Raw genomic sequence first — 22,245 nt, forward strand, 5'->3', positions numbered from 1 at the left:
AAAATTTAAAGATCACTTCTTAAAAAGGTGTATTTCTTTAAGAAAATCTTCAGGAGTGATGCCACTGGGGAAGACCTTAGGCCACCAGAGCAGGTGAGTAGAAGAGATGTTTTGGGCTGTTTGATCCCCAGCTGAGCTTAGAAGCTCAGTTGGGGAAGGGGGAGGCCATATGGGGTGGAGGGAGTAGGAGGATGGTCTTTGGAGCCAGTGTCTTGACTTCCAGCATCAGAAGTGGTGCTACCCTGGCAAATGGGGGTACACACACCCTATCAGGCAGCATTCAGTGTTATTGTAAGGGTCTAATGGGATAACAGAGGAGAGTATCTGCAGACTGTAAAGTAGGTTGCATCTGATAAAGTCATGGGAGGGGAATGGGGGGCTTCTGTGGTGGGAGAGGCTCTCTCATGCTTGGACAGGTCATTTCTGCTGAGAAGCAAGCCAAGGCCTGCCCAGCTTTCTCCAAGGTCCTGAGGAAGCCTCTATTCAATTATTTTGTTATCAGTATCAATCGGGTGCCAAGCAACGTGGGAAAATTCTGGACTTGGGGTAAGGAGTCACATTTCCTCTGGGAAAGTGTCTCCCAGCCTCCACCTCATCTTAGGGGTGTCAGACACATCAAGGGCTAGGGGACTTTACAAGGCCAAAGTGCAGGGCAGTCCTGCCCTCTTGCCACAAGACCTCTTGACAGCTCATGCACTGGGGGTCCTGTTGGGGACTTTTCCTTCAAGGTGAGACTTGTTGTTCATATTTATAAGGCAGATGGGAAGTCATGTAGAGAACTCACAGCATGGTTTGCTCTAGGCTCCATCCTCCTACAGGATGGGGACCCTGCACCAGACCAGGAGGGCCCCTCCATGGTTAGGGCTGCACAGTAGAGAACTGGCCTCCAGGAGGCCTCCCCAACAACTTCTCTGGTTTCAGAGGCCAGCTGGGGTTACTGGGCTGCTGACCACTTGTGCACTCCCAAGACACAGACCTTTATCACCTCCATCCTGCCTGTGGTGGGGATTTTATCACAATCCAAAGTTTCTCCTTGTTTGCCTTTTTCTGGGGCTAGGCCTAACCTGCTGTGGGCTTTGGCAGGTGCCAGGTGTGGGAGGGGACATCTGTCAGCTTTGCCATCTCTCTACCCTTGGCAGCCATGGAGCTGTTTACAGTTTGGACTGCAAAGCCCTCCCTCTGGTGCTTGGTCTGTTCACTGGCCTGCTCTGCCTGGGCCACATGAGACTGGGATCGTGGTGGGGAGGGGGGCTCCTGGTTCTCTCCCTCATGACACTGCTCTTGGGGCAGATGAAAATCAATTCTGCTGCCTGCCAGGCCTTTTGGGGTCAGGGGAGCTCTGAGGGGCACCTGTCTCACAATCACTCACCGGCTCCCAGCTCCCTGCTTGGGGGTCTGGCTGCTTCCCCCTGTACTCGGGGCCTCCCAAGTATCTCTGGCTCCTGTGGTCCCCCATTTCTCAGGGACCCCACTACTTCTCTTCCCTGCTTCCTTCCTCTTTCTCCCTTTTTTTTGTGATGTGTGCCTGTTATTTATTCATTTTTTTCTTCTTTTTCAGTTTTATTAGGTAGAATTATTACAGTTCGAGTGCACATATACATTATATTGCATGTCCTCTTCCTCCCTCTTGAGCAGGGAACCTTTCTGGTGGGTGCAGATTCCTCACGTCCTTTCTACTCCCCTCTCAGGGCCTGGGCTTTTGAAGCTCAAGCCCTTTCTCCATTTCTGAGGAACCTCCCTTCCCTGAGACACTGAACACAGAACTCGGAATACCCCTCTGAGGGGCCAAGGGGAAACTGGAACTATCAGGGAGAAAAACCCTTCATTTAAACATTCCAAAACAGCCATGCCCCCTCCCAGAACCCCTGAGCAAACTCTGCAAACCAGACTCCTTCTCAAGCAAGAATCATCTTTATTGCAACTAGGATTTTCCACTGTGACTATAGCTGTTCTTTGATTCTCAAGGGTCTGGAGCACTTGTGGCTGAGGGGAGGGACTGGCCCAGTAAGAATGGACTATTTCTCTGGAATGGTCAGCAACAAATAATTCTGTTGGATAGAAGCAGGGAGATGTGCCCCATCTGTCCTCACCACACACAAAACAGCCTCTCCCTGAGGCTGCTCCTGCCATCCCCGAGAGGGGCTGTGTGTCCTAAGGATGCACCGTACCCTGGTGACAAGAGGGCAGAGTCAGGGACCAACTGGACAAGGGGATAGACTGGAGGGAAAAGAGGGTCTTGGGAATGTTTGTGAGGGAAGGAACAGGCCAGTCTTTGGGGCTCTTCCTGAAAGCCTGTGTACCATGGGGCCTCTCGTGTTTCTGTAGCCTTAGAGTTTGTCCTGCTTGAGTCACCCTGAGGTGGGCCTCTCACCCAGCTGGAGCCTTCCACATGCTCCCACCCACAATGCCCAAACCTGACTGTGTTGCTGGAATCCATCTGTTTTCCCTACAAGAATGAGAGCTTTTAGACGGTTCAGGGCCTAGATCTAACTTATTTCTGTCACCCAGCACAGGGCTAGGCACAGAGCAGCCAGTGACCTATATTGACTAAATGAATGAGTGAACGATGAGGGCAGCCATGGCAGAATGTGCAGATTGTGCACTGCCCAACCCTGGGTGGTGTCGTTCATGTAAACTATAGTATGAGTTGTGCATTCTAGAGTTGTATGATATGTAACCAGCACGACAGTGCGAGGCAGCCTAGAAATGAATCAGTGAGTCAGTGAGTGAGACAGTGAGCCTACCCACCCTCTCTCCCCTGGCCTACATAGGTCTGGTTATGAGACTGCTGCTGGGACTATGCCCTGACTTTGTTGTTTGGGGCATTCAGAGCTATAGAGGGGGCCCTGCCCTCCTGGCCCACCTTGCCAGGATTTGTGGCATCATGTCTGGAGCAGCCCCAGCCCCTGTATTACCTGCCAGCCCTGGCCTGCTAGGGTCACCCTGAGCCGACCTCTCCCTAGTAGGGCCACCCTGGGCTGAATCTAGGGGAGGGTCTGAGGGTGGGGGTAGGGGAGTAGCACAGGCCTGGAGCTGGGGTTTTATGAGAGAAACTGCTGCCGTCCCCTCCTGTCTCCTTCTGCACAGTAACTGCTGGTTCTCGAAAGCAGATTTCTAGTGTTTTCTGACTGTCAGGACTGAGAACTGGGAGGATTCGGTCCAGGATTGGACGTAAGCTGGGGGTCCCGAATCTCAGTCTTTGTGTCTGGGATGGTGGGTCACATCCTGAAAAATGTCAGAATCAGTTTCTTGTGTTTGTGAGGGAAGCCCTCACTTCCAGCTTGTGGGGAGAACTATCTTTATCTCTATTTTATAGACAGAGATGACAGGCTGAGAGAGGGCCAGTGGCTTGCCTGAGGTCACACAACCTGGAGATTCTGTCTGACTCTCTCTGCCTTGCCTCTATTGTCCCTTTCTGTGCTGCTGTTTAAGATGGGTATCTTTTTAAGGTGGGAAACAAAGAAATGAAGGGCATCTCTAAGCTCTGCCTTTCCCCATCAGCCCCTTCTCAGGTTCACCCACAGAGGAAGGGAAGAGGGCCAAGGAGGTGGGGTGACTCCGGGGGCAGATTCAGAGCTGGCAAACTCCTCTAGAAGCACCTTCATGGTTCCTCTGCTGGTTTTCTCTGCTCTCTGATCTCTGCTACCTTTTACCTCCCTGTCATTTAGCCCTGGTTCCCATCCTCTGGTGGTTCACAGACAGCAGGCTCCAGAGGCACCAGCCCTGTTCTGGCAGTCGGATCACCTGAGTTCTAGGGTGGTGGGTAGTCAGGGCTGACGGGTACAGGCTTTGAAGTCAGATGAACCCCAGTTGGAATCCTGGCTCTGCTGCCCTGGGCGAGTTTCTCTGCCTCCCTGAGCCTTCATTCCCTCCTCTGTAAAATGGGAAAAGTAACAGCATCAACTTCAAGGAGCTAATTGTGAAGGTGCCCTGTGGAAGGCGCTGACGCTCTCGGTGAGCCCAGGCTCTGGCTCCCTGAGGGATTCTTGGAGCCCCTGCAGCCTCAATGTGCTCATCTGTAAAGGGGGCATCCCACCCTGGATGGCTGTGAGGAGATGGTGACGTAAGGAGGTAAAGGGCTTGCCACATGGAGTGGCTCAGTCGCCTGTAGGACCCCACAGCCTTCTGGTTCTGACCTCCCCGTGTGCCTCAGGAGGCTCCTTCTACGAGGACTTACCTCGGAGGGCTCCATTCGTGCCTGGTCGAAGGAGATGCCCTTGATGTTGGGCAACAAGAGGCCTTGTTCTCTGAGCAGGTCTGGAGAGGGGAGGGCGCGGCTGCTCAGTGCCCTGTGGGCAGGTGTCTGTGGGTGCAGCGTGGGGCCAGGCCAGCTGACCCCTGGCTGCTCCACTGCCCAGAACAGTCAAAGGACTTGGTTCGTCTTCCTCCCTGCTCGGTCCCCCATCGGCCATCCACTCCAGAAAGCCAGGGCTCTAAACAGCTACCCTACCCATTTATTAAAAATCTATCTTAAGGGAATTTTTCTTGAATATATTCAGTAACTATGAACACATTCTTATGCAGATACTCCTCTTAGCAGCATTTTAAGGAATGTTCAATTTGTTGAAGGCTTCTTCGGAATCTATTAATGAATTTTATTCTTCTTGTTTAACTGAGGGAAATGGCTGAAAATGCTGTGCGCTCCCCCGAATGCTAAAATGTTGGCAGAAACAGAAAATGTCTCAGAAAAGGATTAGGAAAAAGTCATTATAAACTGAAGAATTAACCTTAAAACACTAGAAGTCTGGTTATACTAAAAAGAAAATATCCCTTAATTATATTAAAGAAATAACATTCACAAATATACTCATTTATCAAATAAATGAAAAATAATCCTTAGAGTAAGGTTTTGGTAAATTTTAAGTGGAGTAAACTTGGAGAATTGGTCATTTTGCAAATTGAATTTCAAAGAATTATCCACTTGGCCAGTTGACTTTTGGCAAACTGAGTTTCTGAGATTTGATCTTGAGGGTCTAGCATGGGCTACCCCTGCTCCTCCTCTGCTCTGACCAGCCCTTACCCCATGCCATTCCCTTGTCATCGCTCTGGGATCGGGGGAAGATCTGATTCACCCTTGATGGTCTAATGTGTTGTTCTGATCCCATTGCAGCGGGTAGGATGGTGCCTCTGGTCTCCCATCTGTCCTCAGATCATGCAGAGGCCTCCTTACTAGCCTTCCTGCTCCAGCCTCTGGACCCACCTCATTTCAGTCCTCTCTGTGTTGGAACCAGATGACCCTGCCTGCAGCACAGGCCTTCATGAGTCTCTCCCCTGCCAATTCTTTTACCCTTAGGCCACCTCTTACAGGCAGCCCTCCTGTGTTTTCTCAGTGGCTTTGGCCTTACTCTTTTCCATCTTGTAGGGGAGCTTTGGACAGGACTCCAGTGTAAACAGCACACACTGGCATTGTGCAGTCCACTGGCGTGGGTGTTCAGACCCTGCAGGACTATATAGGCTTCCTGGGTCAGGCCTAGCCCCTAGCTCATCTCTTGACCCTCGCCATGGATATCTATAGTCTAGGATCCAAGATACACTTATTGAGTGAGCCACCCATGGTAGGCATTGGTGAAGGTGGGACCCTTTGTCTTCATTCCTTTCTCCCCATCCCAAGTCAGGGTGCATCCTTGCCCACCTGGACTCTGGCTGCTATTACTAGCATTCCCCGCCTCCAGGTGATTCCCCATCCTGAATACAGATTTGCTCGCTTCATGCCCTGAACCGTCCCTGGCTACCATGGGCCACAGAACAGATGGCAAGCCCTTCAACCTGGTCAGCATTTGAGCCCCTGCCTGTTCCTCTGGCCTCACTCTGCAGACATGAGTCCTCGAGTTGGAGCAGGGAAAAGCCCATGTTGGGGAAACAGGAAGCCAGGGTTCTGGACTCAGCTCAGCCAGAGACTTGCAATGTGACCTTGGGTAAGTCACTTAACTTCTCTGGGCCCATCTGAAAGATGAGGAGGCTGAGCCAGGTGATTTCTCAGAGGCAAGTAAGGTCTGAGCTGTTTATCTTACATGTACTTCCTGAGTATCTTCTGGATGGGAGGCACTGGACATGGTGTGGGGGACACAATGAAACAAAGATGGGGTCCCTGCCCTCCAGCAGCTCACCATCTTGTTGGGGACAAGAACAAAGACCAAATAATCATCTGGGTAGATGGGCAATTGTTACACAGACTGCGTCAGGGAGGTGTAAGGAGAGGAGAGTGGTGAGTTCTACGGAGCAGAGGGGCCTGACCAGGCTCTACATTCCCAAAGGACTCACTTTCCACACCCTTCCAACTTCCTGGGACCACTTCCCAACGTCCTGCCGGACCTCTGTTACCTCCCGTCTTCTTCCGCGGAAGGCCAAACTAAGACAAGGGTGTCTGGGCAAAGTTTGATTTTGTCACTGATACCTAAAGTTGGGGGTGACGTCGCAAAAAGTTCAGCTTTCTGGCAAAGATAAAAAATATCTTGCCCTGCTGGCATTTGACTGAGCTGAGGGCTGGCTGCCCATGTAAAGCGGGACATGTCTGCCATAGGCCCTACCTGGGCTGCTTCCTTCAGGTGTGCTACCTTCCTGGCCCCCGCAGGCCCTGGAGTTGGGGGCTGTGGGCTCCACCGCTCTGAGCGCCCTTCCTTGTCTCACTTCCCATAACACTAATCCCCCACCTCCCCCAAGAAGCCCTTCCTCACTCCACTTCTGAGCTCTTGTTGCCACTCGTGGCCTGGGTGAAGAACAGGAGGGCACACCCACCCCTCCCCACCCTCCTCACTGGCTGTACCCCAGATTTCAGATTTCACCCTCCTCCTGCCTGGCACATGGGCAATTCTTAACCAGTCCCAGGGGACAAGACAAGCCACCTCTGCACAGAGCCTCGGGCATGGTTGATGCACACGGTATGTGGGCATGAGGAGAAACACAGTGGGGCTCACTGTTATGATGGGGCAAAAACCTCTTCAGAAGCTCTAAGAGAAGGGCCTCCAGACATTCCTCCTACAAGAGATGAAAGGGGAACAGGAAGGTCGCTTCAGCTGGGTTGGCAAATTCTGGTCACGGGAGTGGGAGGGCTCCAGTACACAGGTGCCCACATTTATTTTGTTCACTCATATCCTAAGTACTTAAGACAAGACTGGCATATCGTAGACACATAGTAGTAGCAAATGCAGTAAATATTTAAGTGTACAGAAGAATGAAGCAGACACGTTTAAGTTCTGGGGTTTTCCTCCACCCCAGGGGCATGGGGGCTCTAGGGCAAGCTATCACCCATGGAAAGCGACGGAGGCTTTCAACCCCCTACACCAATGACTCAGGGCCTTTTTTCAGGCCTGCTGGTGGGGACTTCAGGACCACGGGGAGTCCGAGGGTAAGGAAAGAGACTCACCTGCTTTGCAAGGCCGGGGGGTAAAGTCCCAGGGTGACTGTGATGCTACTAGAGAAAAGAGATCACCCTTTAGGTCATGGCAGCTGCTTGGGGGTTACAACTGTCGGTGAGCTTCAAGTCACAATACACCTTCCCCGTCTTTCCTTCCCTCCTATAAACTACTCCATTCAACTTGCAGCAAGCTTGGAAACTTGCACCCCGTAACCACACTCGCCCCACCACCCTTCCCTCCCCCGTCAGCCATCTTATTTTTTCTGAAAATCCCAAACCTAAAAAAACCACATTACCTGTTTGGAGAGAACTGGAGTTTTAATTCCTGATTTTTTGAGAAAAACACAACCCTTGAAAGGAGTTTCTATGAGGAGTTGAAATGAAGTCAGAACAGGAGAGGAATTTATGTTCCATCCGGAGGGATTTCCTTCCCCCTACCCTCTGTGAATACTTGTCCAGGCCTTGCCCCTCTCACCTGGTCCACTCCCCTGGCCCCAGATGCTGGTTCACGGGTGTTCAGACAGTGAATGTGTGGGTGTTGCCATGGGAGAGGGCCCTGGTGGGTGCTGGGTGCTCCTGGAGGGCAAGGGGGGGCCGGGCTGGGTACAAGGTGGCAGGAGAAGCTCGGCTTAGCCGAGGGAAAGCCTTTTACAGTGAGTCTTTTGGCTGTAGAATCACCTGCTGGAAGCCAGAGGACCCCTTGGTTTCCGGGGGGTTGTTTCTGAGCCTCTATAATTCGTAAGTCACCTTATAAACCAGAAACCAGTCTTTTTACCACCAGCCAGAGATGACTGATCTCTAGGCCACAGAATCGTGCCAACTAAGATCCCAGGGTCCTGTTGTAATACCACGTGCTCCTAGGCTCACTTGTGGTGGGGTGACCCCTCCCCCCCCATCTCCTTATCTGAGGCCCTGTCCCAATTTCAAGGTCCATAGAGTGGGAAATAGGAATTCCAAGAGGGCTCAGAATAGAGAGGTCAAGATTTTGAGGGAGCTGTATTTCCCCAGAATTCCTCCCTCTCTAGCTTGGGTCACCTCTCTCAGGGAGCAGAGAACACAGACACATTTAGCCCTCTGTGAACTCTGTTTCTTTAATCTTTCCCCTGGTTTTGTGGGCAAGGGCTTTCAACACAGCCATCTCCAGGGGAGACAGTCAAGGGCACTGAACAGAGGATGCTGGAGGCAAAACCCTATAGTTGCTAAAGAGGTCCTTGGGGGAGCACCGGGGGCCGAACTGAGGGGAGCTGGTGTTAAAGTATTTTAATATTCTCACAGCCGGCGCAGCTGTTTGGGTGTGAACTGATGGAATATTCGCAGATGACTTGGCAGTGAGGTTTGCCACTGCCCTCTTGTTACCCTGTCTCAGTCAGCTGGCCCTGGAGGGGCCCTCAAGTGGACCCAGGCCCCCTGGGGAATAAAGAACTTTGAGGCTTACTCACCCAGGAAACTGAGACGGAGGCGGTGTTGCCGGGGCCCAGCAGCACCAAGGAGCCCGGCTGGACGACTGCAGCTGTGTGGCCATCAAGGTGGACAGTCGGAGCATCAGGGGTGCTGACAGTCAGTCCCACACTCCCTCTGGACTGATTAGGAGTCTAAATGAGGTTAAAGCGGAATGGTACATGCCAGGACAGAAGATGGAGTTCCTCAGCCCCCAGCTTGGAGGAATGGGAACAAGACTGTCTTAGGAGTCAGGGTGTCTGAGTTTTCATTCTAGCTTTGCAGCAACTTGCTGTGTGACCTTGGGAAGGTCACTTACCCTCCCTGAGCTCCTTTGAGTTAAGATTACATCCTTCTTCTCTGGGCACGCATAGCAGGTAAGAGCATAGATTTTGGAGCCAGAATCTAGCTCTACTCTTACACACTGTGTGGCCTGAGACAAGTTTCTTCATTTCTCTGTGCCTCAATCTTCATGCTTATAAAATGGGGATACTAATTGCATAAATGAGTTAATTTATGTAAAGTGCTTAGAATGGAACCTGGCATCCAGTCATGCTGTTGTTACCTATTGTGGTTACTGTTACTATTGTTTGTTCATCTGGTGCCCTATTCTCAGAGCCTTTGGAGACAGAACATTGAGCACGGATTTTGGAGTCTGGGACTGACTTCAAATCCTGGATCCACCACTGACTGAGCAATGTGAGCTCGGGCAAGTGAATTCACCTTGCTGAGCCTCAGTTTGCACCCTTATAAAAGGAGGGTGAGAGGACAGGCTTTGCAAGGATTTTGTCAACACAGGGGTACGGGCCTGGTACCCAGCTGCTCACTACATCTACCGCATGCCCCTCCATCTGCCTCAGGAGGTGTGGCTCAGCAGGGTTGGGGTTTTGTCCCATAGTGAGTGATAGTGGCAGCCACAGGGCCTGTCACCCAGATAGGGCAGTGAGCTACGGGAATCATCTCCTTAATCCTCACAACACCTGTGAAGAATGGGTGGTAATTTCCAGGGTCCACAGTAGGAAAGTCCAGCCAAATGGAACACGCCTCTGTGGCCCAGTCCTGTCCCCCATTCCAGAATCTATCCTGAGATCCTGGCTGAGGTGCCAGGGGAGAAGCTGGCAACACACCCACCTTGGGCCCAGGCTCCAGCTCTCTCAGTGACAACAGCTGAATGAGGTCGGCAGCCTGGAAGAAGGGCAAGGTGGGTGTTGGCCTTGAGAATCCTGCAGGTCGGTTCTGAGCAGGCTCGTGGGGGTGTCATTGGTGTTCAATGACATGTAATTGTCCCCAACTGAATGTACCACCGGCACACCACTCAGTCCCAGCATGGGAGGAACCATTCACTTGGCTTTTCATCATGATTTATCTGGAAAGATTGACTTTTTATGGTTTCAATGATTTCCCCCCCTCAGCATTTTACTGTGAAAATTTCCACACATGCAGTAAAGTTGAAAGAATTTTATAGAAAACATTTATAACCTCATCACCTAGATTCTTCTATTAGCATTTTCCTTTACTTGCTTTATCATATTTGTATTCATCTATAAATGCGCCATTGATTTTTATTTGTTTGTTTGTTTTTGATTTTTTGTTTTGGGGGGAAGAGGTAATTAGGTTCACTTATTTATTCATTTATTATTATTATTTTTAGTGGAGGTACTGGGGGTTAAACCCAGGACTTTGTCCGTGCTAAGCACATGCTCTACCACTGAGCTATATACCCTACCCACTTCCATTGATTTTTGAAAATCATAAATCATTATAGAAAACACTACACAAATGTATACAGTAAAAATTAAAAGTCCATCCCAATAATTCTTTCCCTTTTTCCCTAAATCGTATTCTCAGGGCTAACCATTGTTGACATTTGGGAGTATATCCTGACAGACTATTTTCTACACACATATAAGCATGAATAGATGGGGACATTCTAACCACAAGGTCCTACACCTTGTTTGTTCCTTTCAACATCAGTACATATAAAACAGCCCCATTCTTTTAAACAGCTGCATGTATTCTGCCTTATATGACCATAACATGACTTATTTTACCAATTCCTTATCGATAGACACCTAGGTTAACTGTATTTTTCACCCTGTAACAAGTGAAGCTGCAAAGAACACCCTTGCACATATGCCCTCACCCACTGGTGTAAGAATTTTTGTAGACATGGAATCACAGGGTTTATTTCTAATTGTCTCAGAGCTGCTACACCTGTGTGGAGGGGCGGGAACAGTGTGGTGAGGCAGGAGACCTGGCTCCAGTCCTGATCTCACTTGCTGGGTGACTTGAGAGTCACTATTCCTGTCTGGGCCTTGGTTTCCTCATGTGAAAAATGGAGCAGTCACATTGGCTCTCTTCCAGATATGGATCTTGGGATTTCATATTTCAGTGTTTACTGAGCACCCACTGTGTGCCCTTCATAGAGTATATGGCTCATAGTCCCTGTCCTCAAAATAGGGGAGACATGAACACACAAAGTTAAATAAATGAGCACACACAGAATACACATCTGTGTGTATGTGTGTGTGTGTATACATATATATACATAAACTTGACTCATGCATGCATACACAGTGTAATCAATGTTTTGAAGGGAAAAAAACAGAAAGAGAGACGGTGGAGAGAGAGAGAGAGAGAAGGCTTACTTCAGATATTTAGATGTGGTCAAGGGGGGGCTCTCTGAGGTGATGACATTTACACTGAGACCAACAGTGGAGAGGGGTGTTCCAGGCAGGGAGACCAGCATATGCCAAGGCCCTGAGGTGAGCACCAGCTCAGCCTGAGTGGCTGGCGTGTAGTGGGTGAGGTCACAGAGCTAGAGAGGTGGGCAGGGGCCAGATCATACAAGGCCCTGGGAGCTGCAGAGAAGAGACTGGATTTTATTCAGAATGTGGTGAGGAGCTGCTTGGGGCTTCTGAGCAGTGATCTATCTGGTTTCCCCTCATTTGATCCCCTCACCAACCCTGGGAACTTGTTCTCCTTGGAGACTTCTGTGTGTGCACCTCCTTGTCACCAATGAGGCCACCTCCTCAGAGATGTCTTCACCCACTACTGTGTCCAGGGTAGCCCTCTCACCTCCACCAGTCACTTGCTGATCCATTGCTCTGCTTATTATAAATAAGATAAATTATTTTATTTATCTGACCATTTTCCTCTTCAGTTTCTATTCCTGCAGGAAACTTTGATCTCTGCAAGGGCAGGGACCCTGTCTGCACAGGGCATGGCACACTGTAGGTCTTCGGTACATATTTGCAGCATAAATGTTACAGCAAAGGGGCCTAGGTGTTCAAGGAAGTCTTCCCAGAGGAGGGAACTTCTAAATTGGGTTCTGAAGGCTGAATAGGAGTTTTCCAGGTGAAGTTGAGATCGGGCAAGTGACTTACCTAGAACCCACCCAGAAAGGCACTTCTGCCAGCTGGGCCTTGGTTTCTTCATGTGAAAAATAGAGCAATAAAGTTATGTACTCCCCTTCCTCAAGCACTCACCACGGGATCCTGGGAGTTCACATGGATTTCCTTGCTGGTGTAGAGGCAGGACAGGATGTCATTGTAGGTTCCCAGTGGAAAGGCCAGGTCTGCCATGCTGCCCTGGGTTAATTTTGGGAGGGGCCATGGGGGCAGGTGGTCAGGCCTTGGGGCTCTCTGGGCTGGGCAGCAGCGGGTCACAAGCTTCAGAAAAATGGAAGAAGGAGAAATTTAGTGGGAATATCCTCCCCAACCAAAAACTGGTTGCAGTTAATATATGGAGGGCTCACTGTGTGCTAAGCACAGTGCTGAACATTTATGTGTGCAATCTCATTTCAACCTGACAACAGTGCCATGGCATGGAAACTATTATTGTCACCATTTGATAGATGAGGAAACTGAGGCCCAGAGAAGGGAGGTGACTTTCTCAAGATCCTACACATGCTGAGAACCTATGAACTATGCTTCCTTGCTTTGCCCCCATGTAACCTCATTCCTTTCTCTGTGCCTTTGTTAACACCTCTCTTTCCTATCCACTCAAATCCCCCATCCTCCTGACCCACCTCCCACCATTCCATGGAGGAGCAGGGCAGCCAGCCTCGTCCCTTCTCTGGGCCTCAGTTTCCACATCTGAGAGGTCCCTTCCAGCTGGGCGTTACACATGGTCCTGCTGCTTCTGAGCCACTCCCTCACCCTCTGTTGGAGCCTAATTCTCACTCATGGGACACGCAGCCCCTTGGCCTCCTGCTCTCCAGGGTTGAGCGGGATTCCCTGGGCTCAGCACGAGCTCCAGAGGGCAGGGCCTGCTGGGTCTTTCCTTTCTTCTCCGTTCCCTGCTCTCTCCTCTTTCGCCTCCCAATTCTTTTGCTTGCTCCTCCTCCTCTTTGTGCCTCCTTTCCACAGAAGCCCCACCTCATGTTCCTCTTTGCCCAGCCTCCCACAGACCAGTGGATGTCCCCCAAGGCTCTGCCTGGCCAGGGGGCTGGCTCACCCTGACTTTCATCAGGATGGCCTCCTCTGTGAACTCCGTGGTAATGACATAGTACTGGAAGTCTTCCAGGCCCGAGCTGGCTGGGGCTACAACAAAGAAATGAAACTGGGGCTCAGCCTCCCTGGGGGATGGATGGAAGGGAATGGGGAGGTTGCGAAGCAGGGAGAAATTCGTTCTCCCTCTCTGCTTATCTTTAAGTTCCTTGTGGGCTGGGCCTGTGCTTCTTGTAACAACATTATGGCCATAACTCTGTGCCAGGTTATATGCATTGCAATGGTTCTCTGTGGGCCTATGATTAATCCCATTTTACAGACTGTGAAACAGGTTTGTGGGGAGAACCGAGGTCATAGTGCTCTCTTTTCCCTCCACTAGGAAGTAGTGCCTGGCACACAGTGTGGGAGACAGCAGATAAGCGTCTTCCCTGACCAGGAGCTATGTACACAGAGTGCTGTGTAACAGGTCTTTCAGCAGCAAGTTGAGCAGGGTTGTGGCCAGGGGGCACACCTGGAAGGGAGGCACGAGGGGGTTGTTACTGAGGCCGAGGTGAGGTCAAGGGGCTGTCCCTTGGGGTCACATCTCTCAGGAGGGTGTGTGGGGGTGAGCAACTTACTGTCTTCTGCAGGAGGAAGGGCAATGCCTCATCCAGGACATCTGTCACCATCGCCAGAGCTTTGTTCACCAGGAGGGGGTCTATCCTAGGGACACGGGAAAGCAGGTGGGGCCTGAGACACCATAGAGAGACAGGCCAGAGCTGGGAGTCCAGGGCAGGGCTGAGGAGAGCCCCAGTGGGCCTGTGTAACATGGAAGCTCAGGGTGACTGCTTCCTTCCTCGCCTGGTATCCCTCTCCTCTCCTCTCCTCTCTCCTCTTCCCCACTTTCCTTTTCTGCTTATTTTTTTTCCCCCTTCTTTCCTTCTTGCTTTCTTTCTTCCTGCCTGTCTTCCTTCTCTTTATTTCTTCTTGATTCTCCCTCTCTGCCTGTCTGATAAAGTTCTCTGGGATTTTTAAGGAGGGAGTGATCACACCTGGCAGTGGAAGTCAATGGAAGGCTTCCTGGAGGAGGTGGCTTTTGTGTTGGGTATATTTCATAGGTAATGGCCACTTTATGCTGCAGGTTCTGTGCTAAGTGGCTCCCATGGGTTAGCTCATCTGTTCCCCGCAACCACCCCAAGCTGGCTGGGCTCTGTGAGTGATCCCGTTTATTCGTGAGGAAACTGAGGCTCCTAGAAGTCAAATAGTTTGGCCAGGGGTCCCAGTGTTAGGAAGCAGACAAGCCAAGATTTGACCTGGGTGGATGTACACTACAACCATGGCATTCAACATGGAGGCAGGAGATGCTGATGGGTGGTGTGTACAGCTGGTGGCCTTGGAGATGACCCTGTCACTGACACCCTTGGTCACTCTAGACAACTTAGGCTGGGGAGAGGCAGCCCCAACCTGGAGTCTCAGTGAAGGGCTGAGCAGCAGGAGCGGCACAGGAAGGCCTGCACCTGCAGTGGAAGCGCAGGAGTAGAGGTGGGTACTCACTGCTCCAGCACCTCAATGCTCAGGTATCCTGGTGGGGTGTGGCACTCCTCGAAGGCCACGCTGGTCTTGTTCCCCGTCTGCTCTAGCCATACCCCAATGTGGATATTCTTGATGACTTTGAGCTCCAGGATCCTGTAGGGGCAGGGTGTCTGGGCAGGCTCCAAGCCACAGTCCAAGACTGAGGCCAAAAGTCACAGGCTGGTGGCCCATTGTTGCCTGGAGGGCTCCAATGAAAAACTAGGAGAGTTCATTAAAAATGTAGAGTTCAACCTGTGGAAATTGTAAAAGATCTGACAACTCTGGGCCCGTCTCCTCACCGGGTGGCACTCACCTGGGGCTGATGTGACCTTGAGATGGACCACATGCTCTCCAGTTTGCTACCTAGCAGGCAAAGGGTCAAGTTGCATTTTTACTGCACATGATTATAGGGGCTATGATATATTTATCGTATAGCAGAGAAATATTTCTCTGTGCCCACATCTCTATCAAAGAAATATATTTCTTTGTTCTCACTTTTCTATTAAAAAAGGAAGTGAGGCAAAGAATGCCATATTTTACAAGAAAAGCTGGAGTGGACATATTCCTCGGGGGCATTTAAGAATATTCCTGTTTCATGTGCAAATGGTGCCACTATCACTCCCTCTGTCGCTGTTCTGTTTACAACCCCAGGCCAGCATCAGCCACGGTTTAGCAAGCGATCTAAACTCTGAGATGGGCAGTGGACTCTCAAAACAGCCAAAGGCAGTAGGGGACTTGATATTAACATTTTGTGGGTGAGGCCCAGAGGACGGATGTCTTTGTTCAAGTTGCCCAGATGGTAAGTGGGATTAGGGTCCAGGTGTGCTGGACTCCGAGCTGAGCTTGAACAAGACCCTCCTCGGATCATCCTGTGAAAGCATCCACCTTTTACTCGGATGGGGCACATGTCCCCTGTCATGGAAGTCAGAGGGTTTTATCTCAGCTTCTGCTGCAGATTTACTGTGTGATCCCAGTCAGGTCCCTCTCCCATCGGTGCCTCGATTTCCTCATCGGAGAAAATGACTTTGAAACTTGCTCAAGTGGAAAGGATTATTGTGATCCTTCTGGTGACATAGGCACAGGCTTTTGCTAGCCTTGCACGGCTGCCTGGAACTGAGGGAGACGGAGAGGAAGCCCCCAGTGCACATCCTCACCTCTGGAACGAGAGGTACAGTTTGCATCGCAATGTGACCTGCAGCAGGCTGTCACTCAGGATTTGCAGGGTGACCTCAGGTCCTTTGGCCTCTTCTATGACCAACCTGTGAGTAACATGGAGGGTGTTGGTGGTGTGGCCCAGTAAGGCCCCTGTGTCTGTGGAGTGTGTGTGTCTGTATGGCTGGGATAGGGGCAGGCCCCAGGAGGGGTGGGCAGCTTTGGGACAGCCCCTTTCCTCACCCCCAGCCCAGCTGCAGAGCACTGGGCTCTAGTTCCAGCCTCAAAGCCTTGAAGACCTGGGCAAGTCCCTTTCCTTATCTGGGCCTCAGTGTCACCCTCTACAAAATGGGGAGAATGCAGTGGAGGAGCTGTCCGTGCACATATAACTGGGCTGAATTCAAATATAAGTGTCCTGCAAAAGACACGCAAGCAGATGGGAGGCAGAGAAAGCATGATGCTGGTGGTCCCACTGCCTTCCTCTCAGGGGCACCTGCCCTGCTGAGCATCTGGGAGGAAGGACATGAGCCCTCTGATCCCATCATGGCCTCAGGTCCCAGCATCTCCCTGAGCTAAGAGGAGCCCAGAGTTTTACGTACTTTTTGAACATTAGATGCAAGCTGGTGACTCATCTGGAGCCCACTGGTGTGGGCAGCAACAAGTTCCAGTGCTGGAGGAAGACCTGGCTGGGTCAGGCTCCCTAAAGGCTGCATGCTCCAGCACAGAACCTTCCAGAGGAGTTTTTAAGAATGACTGGGCCATGTGGGGTTTTTCCTATGGCCCTCCCGGCATGGGTGAGCAGAGGCAGGGCAAATACTCGGGTGGGAGTGAGTGGTGGCCAGTCCTAGGCCTTAGGATGTGCTGGGGCAGGCATGGACCCAGCACCTTCCTCCCCAGCCTCTCTGAGACGTGCCTCCACTCTTCAGCACCTCGCTTTTCATTTCATTTCACCCCCATCAGAAAACGTCTTCTGGACTCTATCACCTAGGTCCTGTCTGGCTCTCCCTGCTTGTGCTTGGAGATGGATTTGAGGCACAACAGTGGCTACATAGGTTGACCTTGCAGGAACCTCTGCCCCAATATAAATAAATACCGTTCAGTTATATTGGTACTTATTTTACCAGAAGTCTCCAAATCATTTGCCTCAGGTCCAAGAAGGTAATATGAAAGGGAGGGGAGGAGGTGGCTGGGGACTGACTGAGGGACTGCAGACACTACACCAATGATTGCCACATGGGAAGTCAGGCCAGGTGTGGCCAGATCCTTGTTACAGAGAGAATGGTCCTTCTGGGTTGAATTGTCCCCTGCCCCCTCCACACAAATTCATATGTTGAATTCCTAACCCCCAGTACTTTATAATGTGAATTTATTTGGACATAGGGTTGTTGCAGGTGTAGTTAAGATGCAGTCATACTGGAGTAAGGGGGGCCCCTCATCTAATATGACTAGTGTCCTTATGAAAAGGGACATTTGGACACAGACACAGACGCGCACCCAGGGAGAATGCCAAGTGAAGATAAAGATGGGGTGATGCTTCTCCAAGCCAAGGAAAACCAAAGATTACCAGCAAACCCCCAGAAGCTAGGGGAGAGACATGGAAAACGCCTTGATCTTGGATTTCTAGTCTCCAGAATTTTTCTTGTTTAAGCCACTCAGTTTGTGGTACTTTGTTCCTGCAGTCCTAGCAAGTTAATACAAAAATCTAGATTTTTATTAAAACTCTCCAGATTTTTAAATATTAGCAATTCACTAAAATATTTTAAAGACACTCTGCAAGTTTGCAATACCCAGGTGTAAGCTGAATGCGGAGGGCTGGAGGGCTGCCAGGCTAAGATCCCTGATTGAGACTCTGCTTTGTCCCTTGGCAGATTTCAAGTGGCTTAGAGAGGTTTAGGGACAATAAAAGCACTCTTGCTGTGTGCTTTCCAGGCTGTAGAAAAGCTCCAAAGACACCTGGGCCTCTCCCCGCCCCACCCCTCCCCGTGTCCCACTTGACCGGTGAGAACACTGTGCCTTGTTGGGGAAAAGGCCAGAAGGCTACTCACCCGCCCGCCTGGAGCAGCTCCCCCAGCAGTGGGAGGTTCTGCCCCGAGAGCAGGTCCCTGACCAGCGACAGGTCTAGCCCACTACTCTTCTTGGAGAGGCCTTCTCTTACGAAGGGAAGGTGGTCCAGGATGGCGACACCTTCACTCGTGGCCCCCGTCACAGGGATCCTGGTCACGTGGTCCAGGACGTGGTATTTCAACAACAGGTCTGAAATGTCTGAGGACCAGCCCTTTCTCAGCGTGGGGCTCACCCTTCATCCAGTTATTCAACAAATGCCCACATGCATTTGCTCTGAGTCAGCGATTTAGTCATTTAGCAACAAGCACTTATTAAGCTTACTCTCTTCTGGGCTCAGGGACCAGAAGCAATGGGGCTCCTGCCCCCATGGAGGTTACAGTCTAGTGCGGGCAATGGACAACAAATGAGCACTCAGATAAGCGAGCAAAGCAATTTTCAAAAATAAAATGGAGTCGAGTTGGGGTGTGACTGGGAGGGAGGTCTGCTTTAGATAGGGTGGTCAGGGAGAGCCTCTGAGGAGGAAGCATTTGAGCTGAGACCCAAATGAAGTGAAGACATCCACTACTGCAAGATCTGGGGAGAGAGCAATGTAGACAGAGAGAATGGCACATGCAAAGGCCCTGAGGTGGTAGTGAGCCTGGTGAGTGTATGAAACAGAAAGATCAGTGAAGTAGGACTGTGGAGAATGAGACAGGAAGTGGATAGACAACAAGGAGCTCACAGCCAAGAGTTAGGGAAAGAGACAGATGGACAGACAGGACAACAAGTACAATTATGCTTGGATAAAGCCACAGATGAGGCTTCACCAAAGGGCTGTGAGAATCCAGTGGAAGGAGACTCCTTCTACTGAGGAAATTGGGATTGTTAGAGCTTTGCTTTAAAGGGTGAGTCAGAATTCACCATGTTGAGAAGAAGGGACAGATTGTAGAAGGCAGAAGGAACAGCACAAACGAAGGAAGGTGGCTGGGAAGCCTATCGAGGTGGTCAGGGCAGGTGATGATGGAAAAGGCTGGAGATGCAGAGCCTTGGAGATGGGATCAGCTCTGGGCAAAGGAAGGCAAATTCTGCTGCAGGTGAGGGAGAGGCCAGGAGAGGAAAAGTCTTGAGCAGGAAGGTGGTGCCATCTTCTACCCGCCCTTCCCTGAGTTCCTGTCTCCTGCCCCTCACCCCTTAAAATTTACCTGATTCCAGCTGATCCCTGCTGACCCTCAAGAAGACCATGTGCTGGCCCCCACCTTGGGCCAGGGGCAGCAGCCCCCAGCAGAGCAGTGACTCCCAGAATAGCAGCATCCTCTTGGTCAGGACCTGTGGACACAGAGCTCAGAGCCCCACCTCCACGTCCTCTCCCGGGACCGCTGCCTAGCTTCTCCCAGCTTCGCCTCTACTAGCACCATCTCTCCACACTTCCTTCTCCCCTCAGCTCTAGATCCGCTGGTCCTTGAGCACCGAGTGTACTTCCTACCACCTCACATTAGTGTTTTCGGTTCCTGCTGCTCAAATGTCCTTCCCCCTCAGGTGTGCTGGCTTCAAATCTGGGCTTTGCCACTTCCTGAGCAAGTTACCTGACCTCTCTGTGCCTCAGTTTTCTCATCTGTAAAATGAGGACAATTGTAGGTTGTTGTGGGGGATGCATTCAATAACACATGCAAAGCACTTAGCAAGCAGGGAGCCCAACAGTGGTTAATGTGGCTGTGCGACTTTGTGAGATGTTGAAAGTTATAGTGCTCCCTTTTAACTGTGGAGGTGTCTGGATCCTGGGGAGGTTGGGGGGGGGCACCATAGTGGCCAGGGTAGGCACCTGCAGGGCTCGAAGCCATGGCTCTTTACCATCTAGTAGGGAAATATTTCAATATTTCAATCTGTATGTTTTTACTGGTTCCTGCTGAACCACAGCCCTGCCTCAGTGGCCAGAAGGGCATAGTTGGGATCCCAGATGCAGTCTTTGGAATTACAAGGCAGAGACCCGTGGGATGCAGACATCTCCAGGGCAGATGCCACTGTCAGCAGGGCCCATTAAGGAGCCGCCACAGCCCTACCCCCATGTCCATCAAGAAGCCACTTGGAGGGTAAACGCTGCCCCCGAGCAAGGAAGGACTGGACACCCCAAAGTGCTGAGCTTACTCTAGAGTGCCTGAGAATAGCCTGGCATTGCCTCGAATCAGCAACAACCAGTATTTTTGTTGCCTGATGGCAGGAGCTCAAAACAGTGATAAAATTGGGTACTACAGAAAGGAAGTTTTATGTGTTTGCAGATGTGAAGTTTGGACTCGGAGATTTGTACTCATAGCATTAGCTATTTATATTTTGCTTCCAGGCTGATCTTAAATTCATCCACCACCCATCCAGACAGTATATAGGCAGTACCTATGTCAGGCACTTTTCTTCATCAGTCTACCTAAGTCAGGTCTCTCCTCCCTTCCTGCTCTTAGTACTTCTCACCGTCTCCCAGGCCTCTCCATCTCTTCCCTTGAGTCATACCAGCCCCGACTTCTATGTGAGTCTTTACTAAGTGGCAGGCCCCATGCTGAGAGCTTTACCAGCTTCATTGCATTATTGAGTCCTTACCAGAATGGGCTGGGGTCACTGATAGTAGGCCCATTTTACAGATGACAAAATTGAGGCACAAAGAGGAGAAATGGCTTGCCCCAGGTCACACAGGTGGTGGTTGCAGAGCCTGAATTTGAACCCAGGTGGTCCTGGTGCTGAGAATCTCTTTCACCATGTTACTGTAGATGCTCTAGAAATATTTGTGAAATGCCCACGTTAGCCTCCTTGTCCTTACCTCTCCAAGAATAGGGCTGTGCTGAATCTCTCCCTGGCCTCTGTCTCCAGCTTCTCAGAAAGATACAACTTTTATAACCTGAGCTCTGAAGCTCGGGTGGGTGGGCACATGGCAGGAAGTCCAGCCTCCTGGCCAGACTTGTGCTCAGAGGAACCCTTCAGTGGAGGGACAGGTCCTCTTGGCACCACATGGTTAGGGGCTTCTGGCCAAAACTCTGACTGCTCTCTGAGGCCAAAGGGACAGGCTCTGGGCCTGACCAAAAGACCCCAGGGAGGAAGTGGGTGGGGTCCCAGTGGTTTGGGGGATGGGCCCTTCTCCTTAGAAGCAACATCAGAGCGCTGGAACCTGGGCAGGGCCTCCAGCTCTCGGGAGGGACCCAAGGTGGCTCCTGTTACAGGATGTAGCAGTCACAGAATCCAAGGGAGTAAGGGTGTGTGAGGGGGTGTATGGAGGAGAGTGGGCGAGAGGGAGAGGTAGGACTGGGAGGGGCCCAGGGACCACCTTGTGGCCACTCCCCATGTCCTTTCCAGATTTGTCATCCATGCCATGCCTCTCCAGCCAGACGGGCTGGGGTTCAAATCCCCACCGTCACTCAGTTGTTGTGTAACTGTGGGCCAGTTACTTTCCCTCCCGAGCCTCACTTTTCATGTCTGCAAAAAATAAATCCATCTATGATTTTTGGTTATTGTGAAGGTTCATTAATGTAAGTATCAGCACAGGGCCTGGCACATAAGAAGGGTTCAAAAGACGTTGCTTCTTTTAATTTCCATTTTATAGATGAGAAAATTGAGACTCAGAGAGGTTAAGTGATTTGCTCAAGGTCACACAGCATGTCTGTGGCAAAACTGGGATTTGACATCAGGGTCCAGAGAGGAAACTGGCTATCCAAGAAGGGGAAATTCAATATTACTACATAATGCAGCTCCAAGACCTCGAGTCCTCACTCCCAACCAAAATACTATGTTTAGAGGTTCTCTTACGTGGGGAATCCTGCGCCACCATTGTGAGTGCACGTACCTGGCTGTGTCAGCATTGACTCCTTCATTAACCGCTGTCCGGTGCAGTCATCCCAATGGTGGGCATGACTCATGTCTAGGCAGCTTTTCGATTTTCCACAGGGTCCTCCTTGTGGCTCATTCCTTTCCCTTTCACAATCAGAGACGTGGTCAGGGCAGGTGTTAAACTCCATTCTTCAGCTGGACACATGGGGCTGAGGTAGAAGGGCTGGTTCTGGAAGGCAGCAGCTGTGCAGGAAATACGAGGTCAGTGTTACCTAGTTCTGAACGTCTGACTTTGGCTGATATCAAAAGCCAATGGCTAATGTTATTGTGGTTTGGTACCATATTTCAGATGTACTTATTCTATGATCTCAGAGTCATAAAATCATGGACTTTTGGTTGTAAGATGCTTTAAAAGTTGGCAGGTCTCCCTTATTTCTGTTGATTGGGTCTCAA

The 22,245-nt window shown here is 50.8% G+C and overlaps 1 protein-coding gene across 1 annotated transcript; it reads right to left on the bottom strand.

The window, feature by feature from the left end:
* Positions 1-1,895: 1,895 nt before the first annotated feature.
* Positions 1,896-20,832, bottom strand: LOC105091289 (uncharacterized). Its single transcript, XM_031434406.1, has 16 exons — positions 20,792-20,832; positions 19,191-19,314; positions 17,991-18,207; positions 15,948-16,052; positions 14,776-14,907; positions 13,860-13,944; positions 13,690-13,753; positions 13,250-13,335; positions 12,280-12,462; positions 9,923-9,976; positions 8,794-8,946; positions 7,651-7,718; positions 7,364-7,408; positions 6,915-6,975; positions 4,178-4,257; positions 1,896-2,048 (listed from the first exon to the last, which is right to left on the bottom strand). The coding sequence occupies exons 2-14, from the start codon at positions 19,297-19,299 to the stop codon at positions 6,948-6,950; spliced, it is 1,329 nt and encodes a 442-aa protein (XP_031290266.1). The 5' UTR covers positions 19,300-19,314; positions 20,792-20,832; the 3' UTR covers positions 1,896-2,048; positions 4,178-4,257; positions 6,915-6,947.
* Positions 20,833-22,245: the final 1,413 nt, after the last annotated feature.

This window comes from Camelus dromedarius, chromosome 18 (genome assembly GCF_036321535.1).
Source record: "Camelus dromedarius isolate mCamDro1 chromosome 18, mCamDro1.pat, whole genome shotgun sequence".
NCBI lineage: Eukaryota > Metazoa > Chordata > Mammalia > Artiodactyla > Camelidae > Camelus > Camelus dromedarius.

What these genes read in the sequence shown, in the direction of transcription:
- LOC105091289 (XM_031434406.1), bottom strand. Translation starts at nt 19,299, where the DNA reads ATGCTGCTATTCTGGGAGTCACTGCTCTGCTGGGGGCTGCTGCCCCTG. An exon ending in GAGCTGCTCCAGGCGGGCGG is followed by an intron (nt 16,053 to 17,990) that starts GTGAGTAGCCTT and finishes TGTTACTCACAG; the next exon opens with GTTGGTCATAGAAGAGGCCA. An exon ending in CTCCAGTTCTCTCCAAACAG is followed by an intron (nt 7,409 to 7,650) that starts GTAATGTGGTTT and finishes TTTCTCTAGTAG; the next exon opens with CATCACAGTCACCCTGGGAC.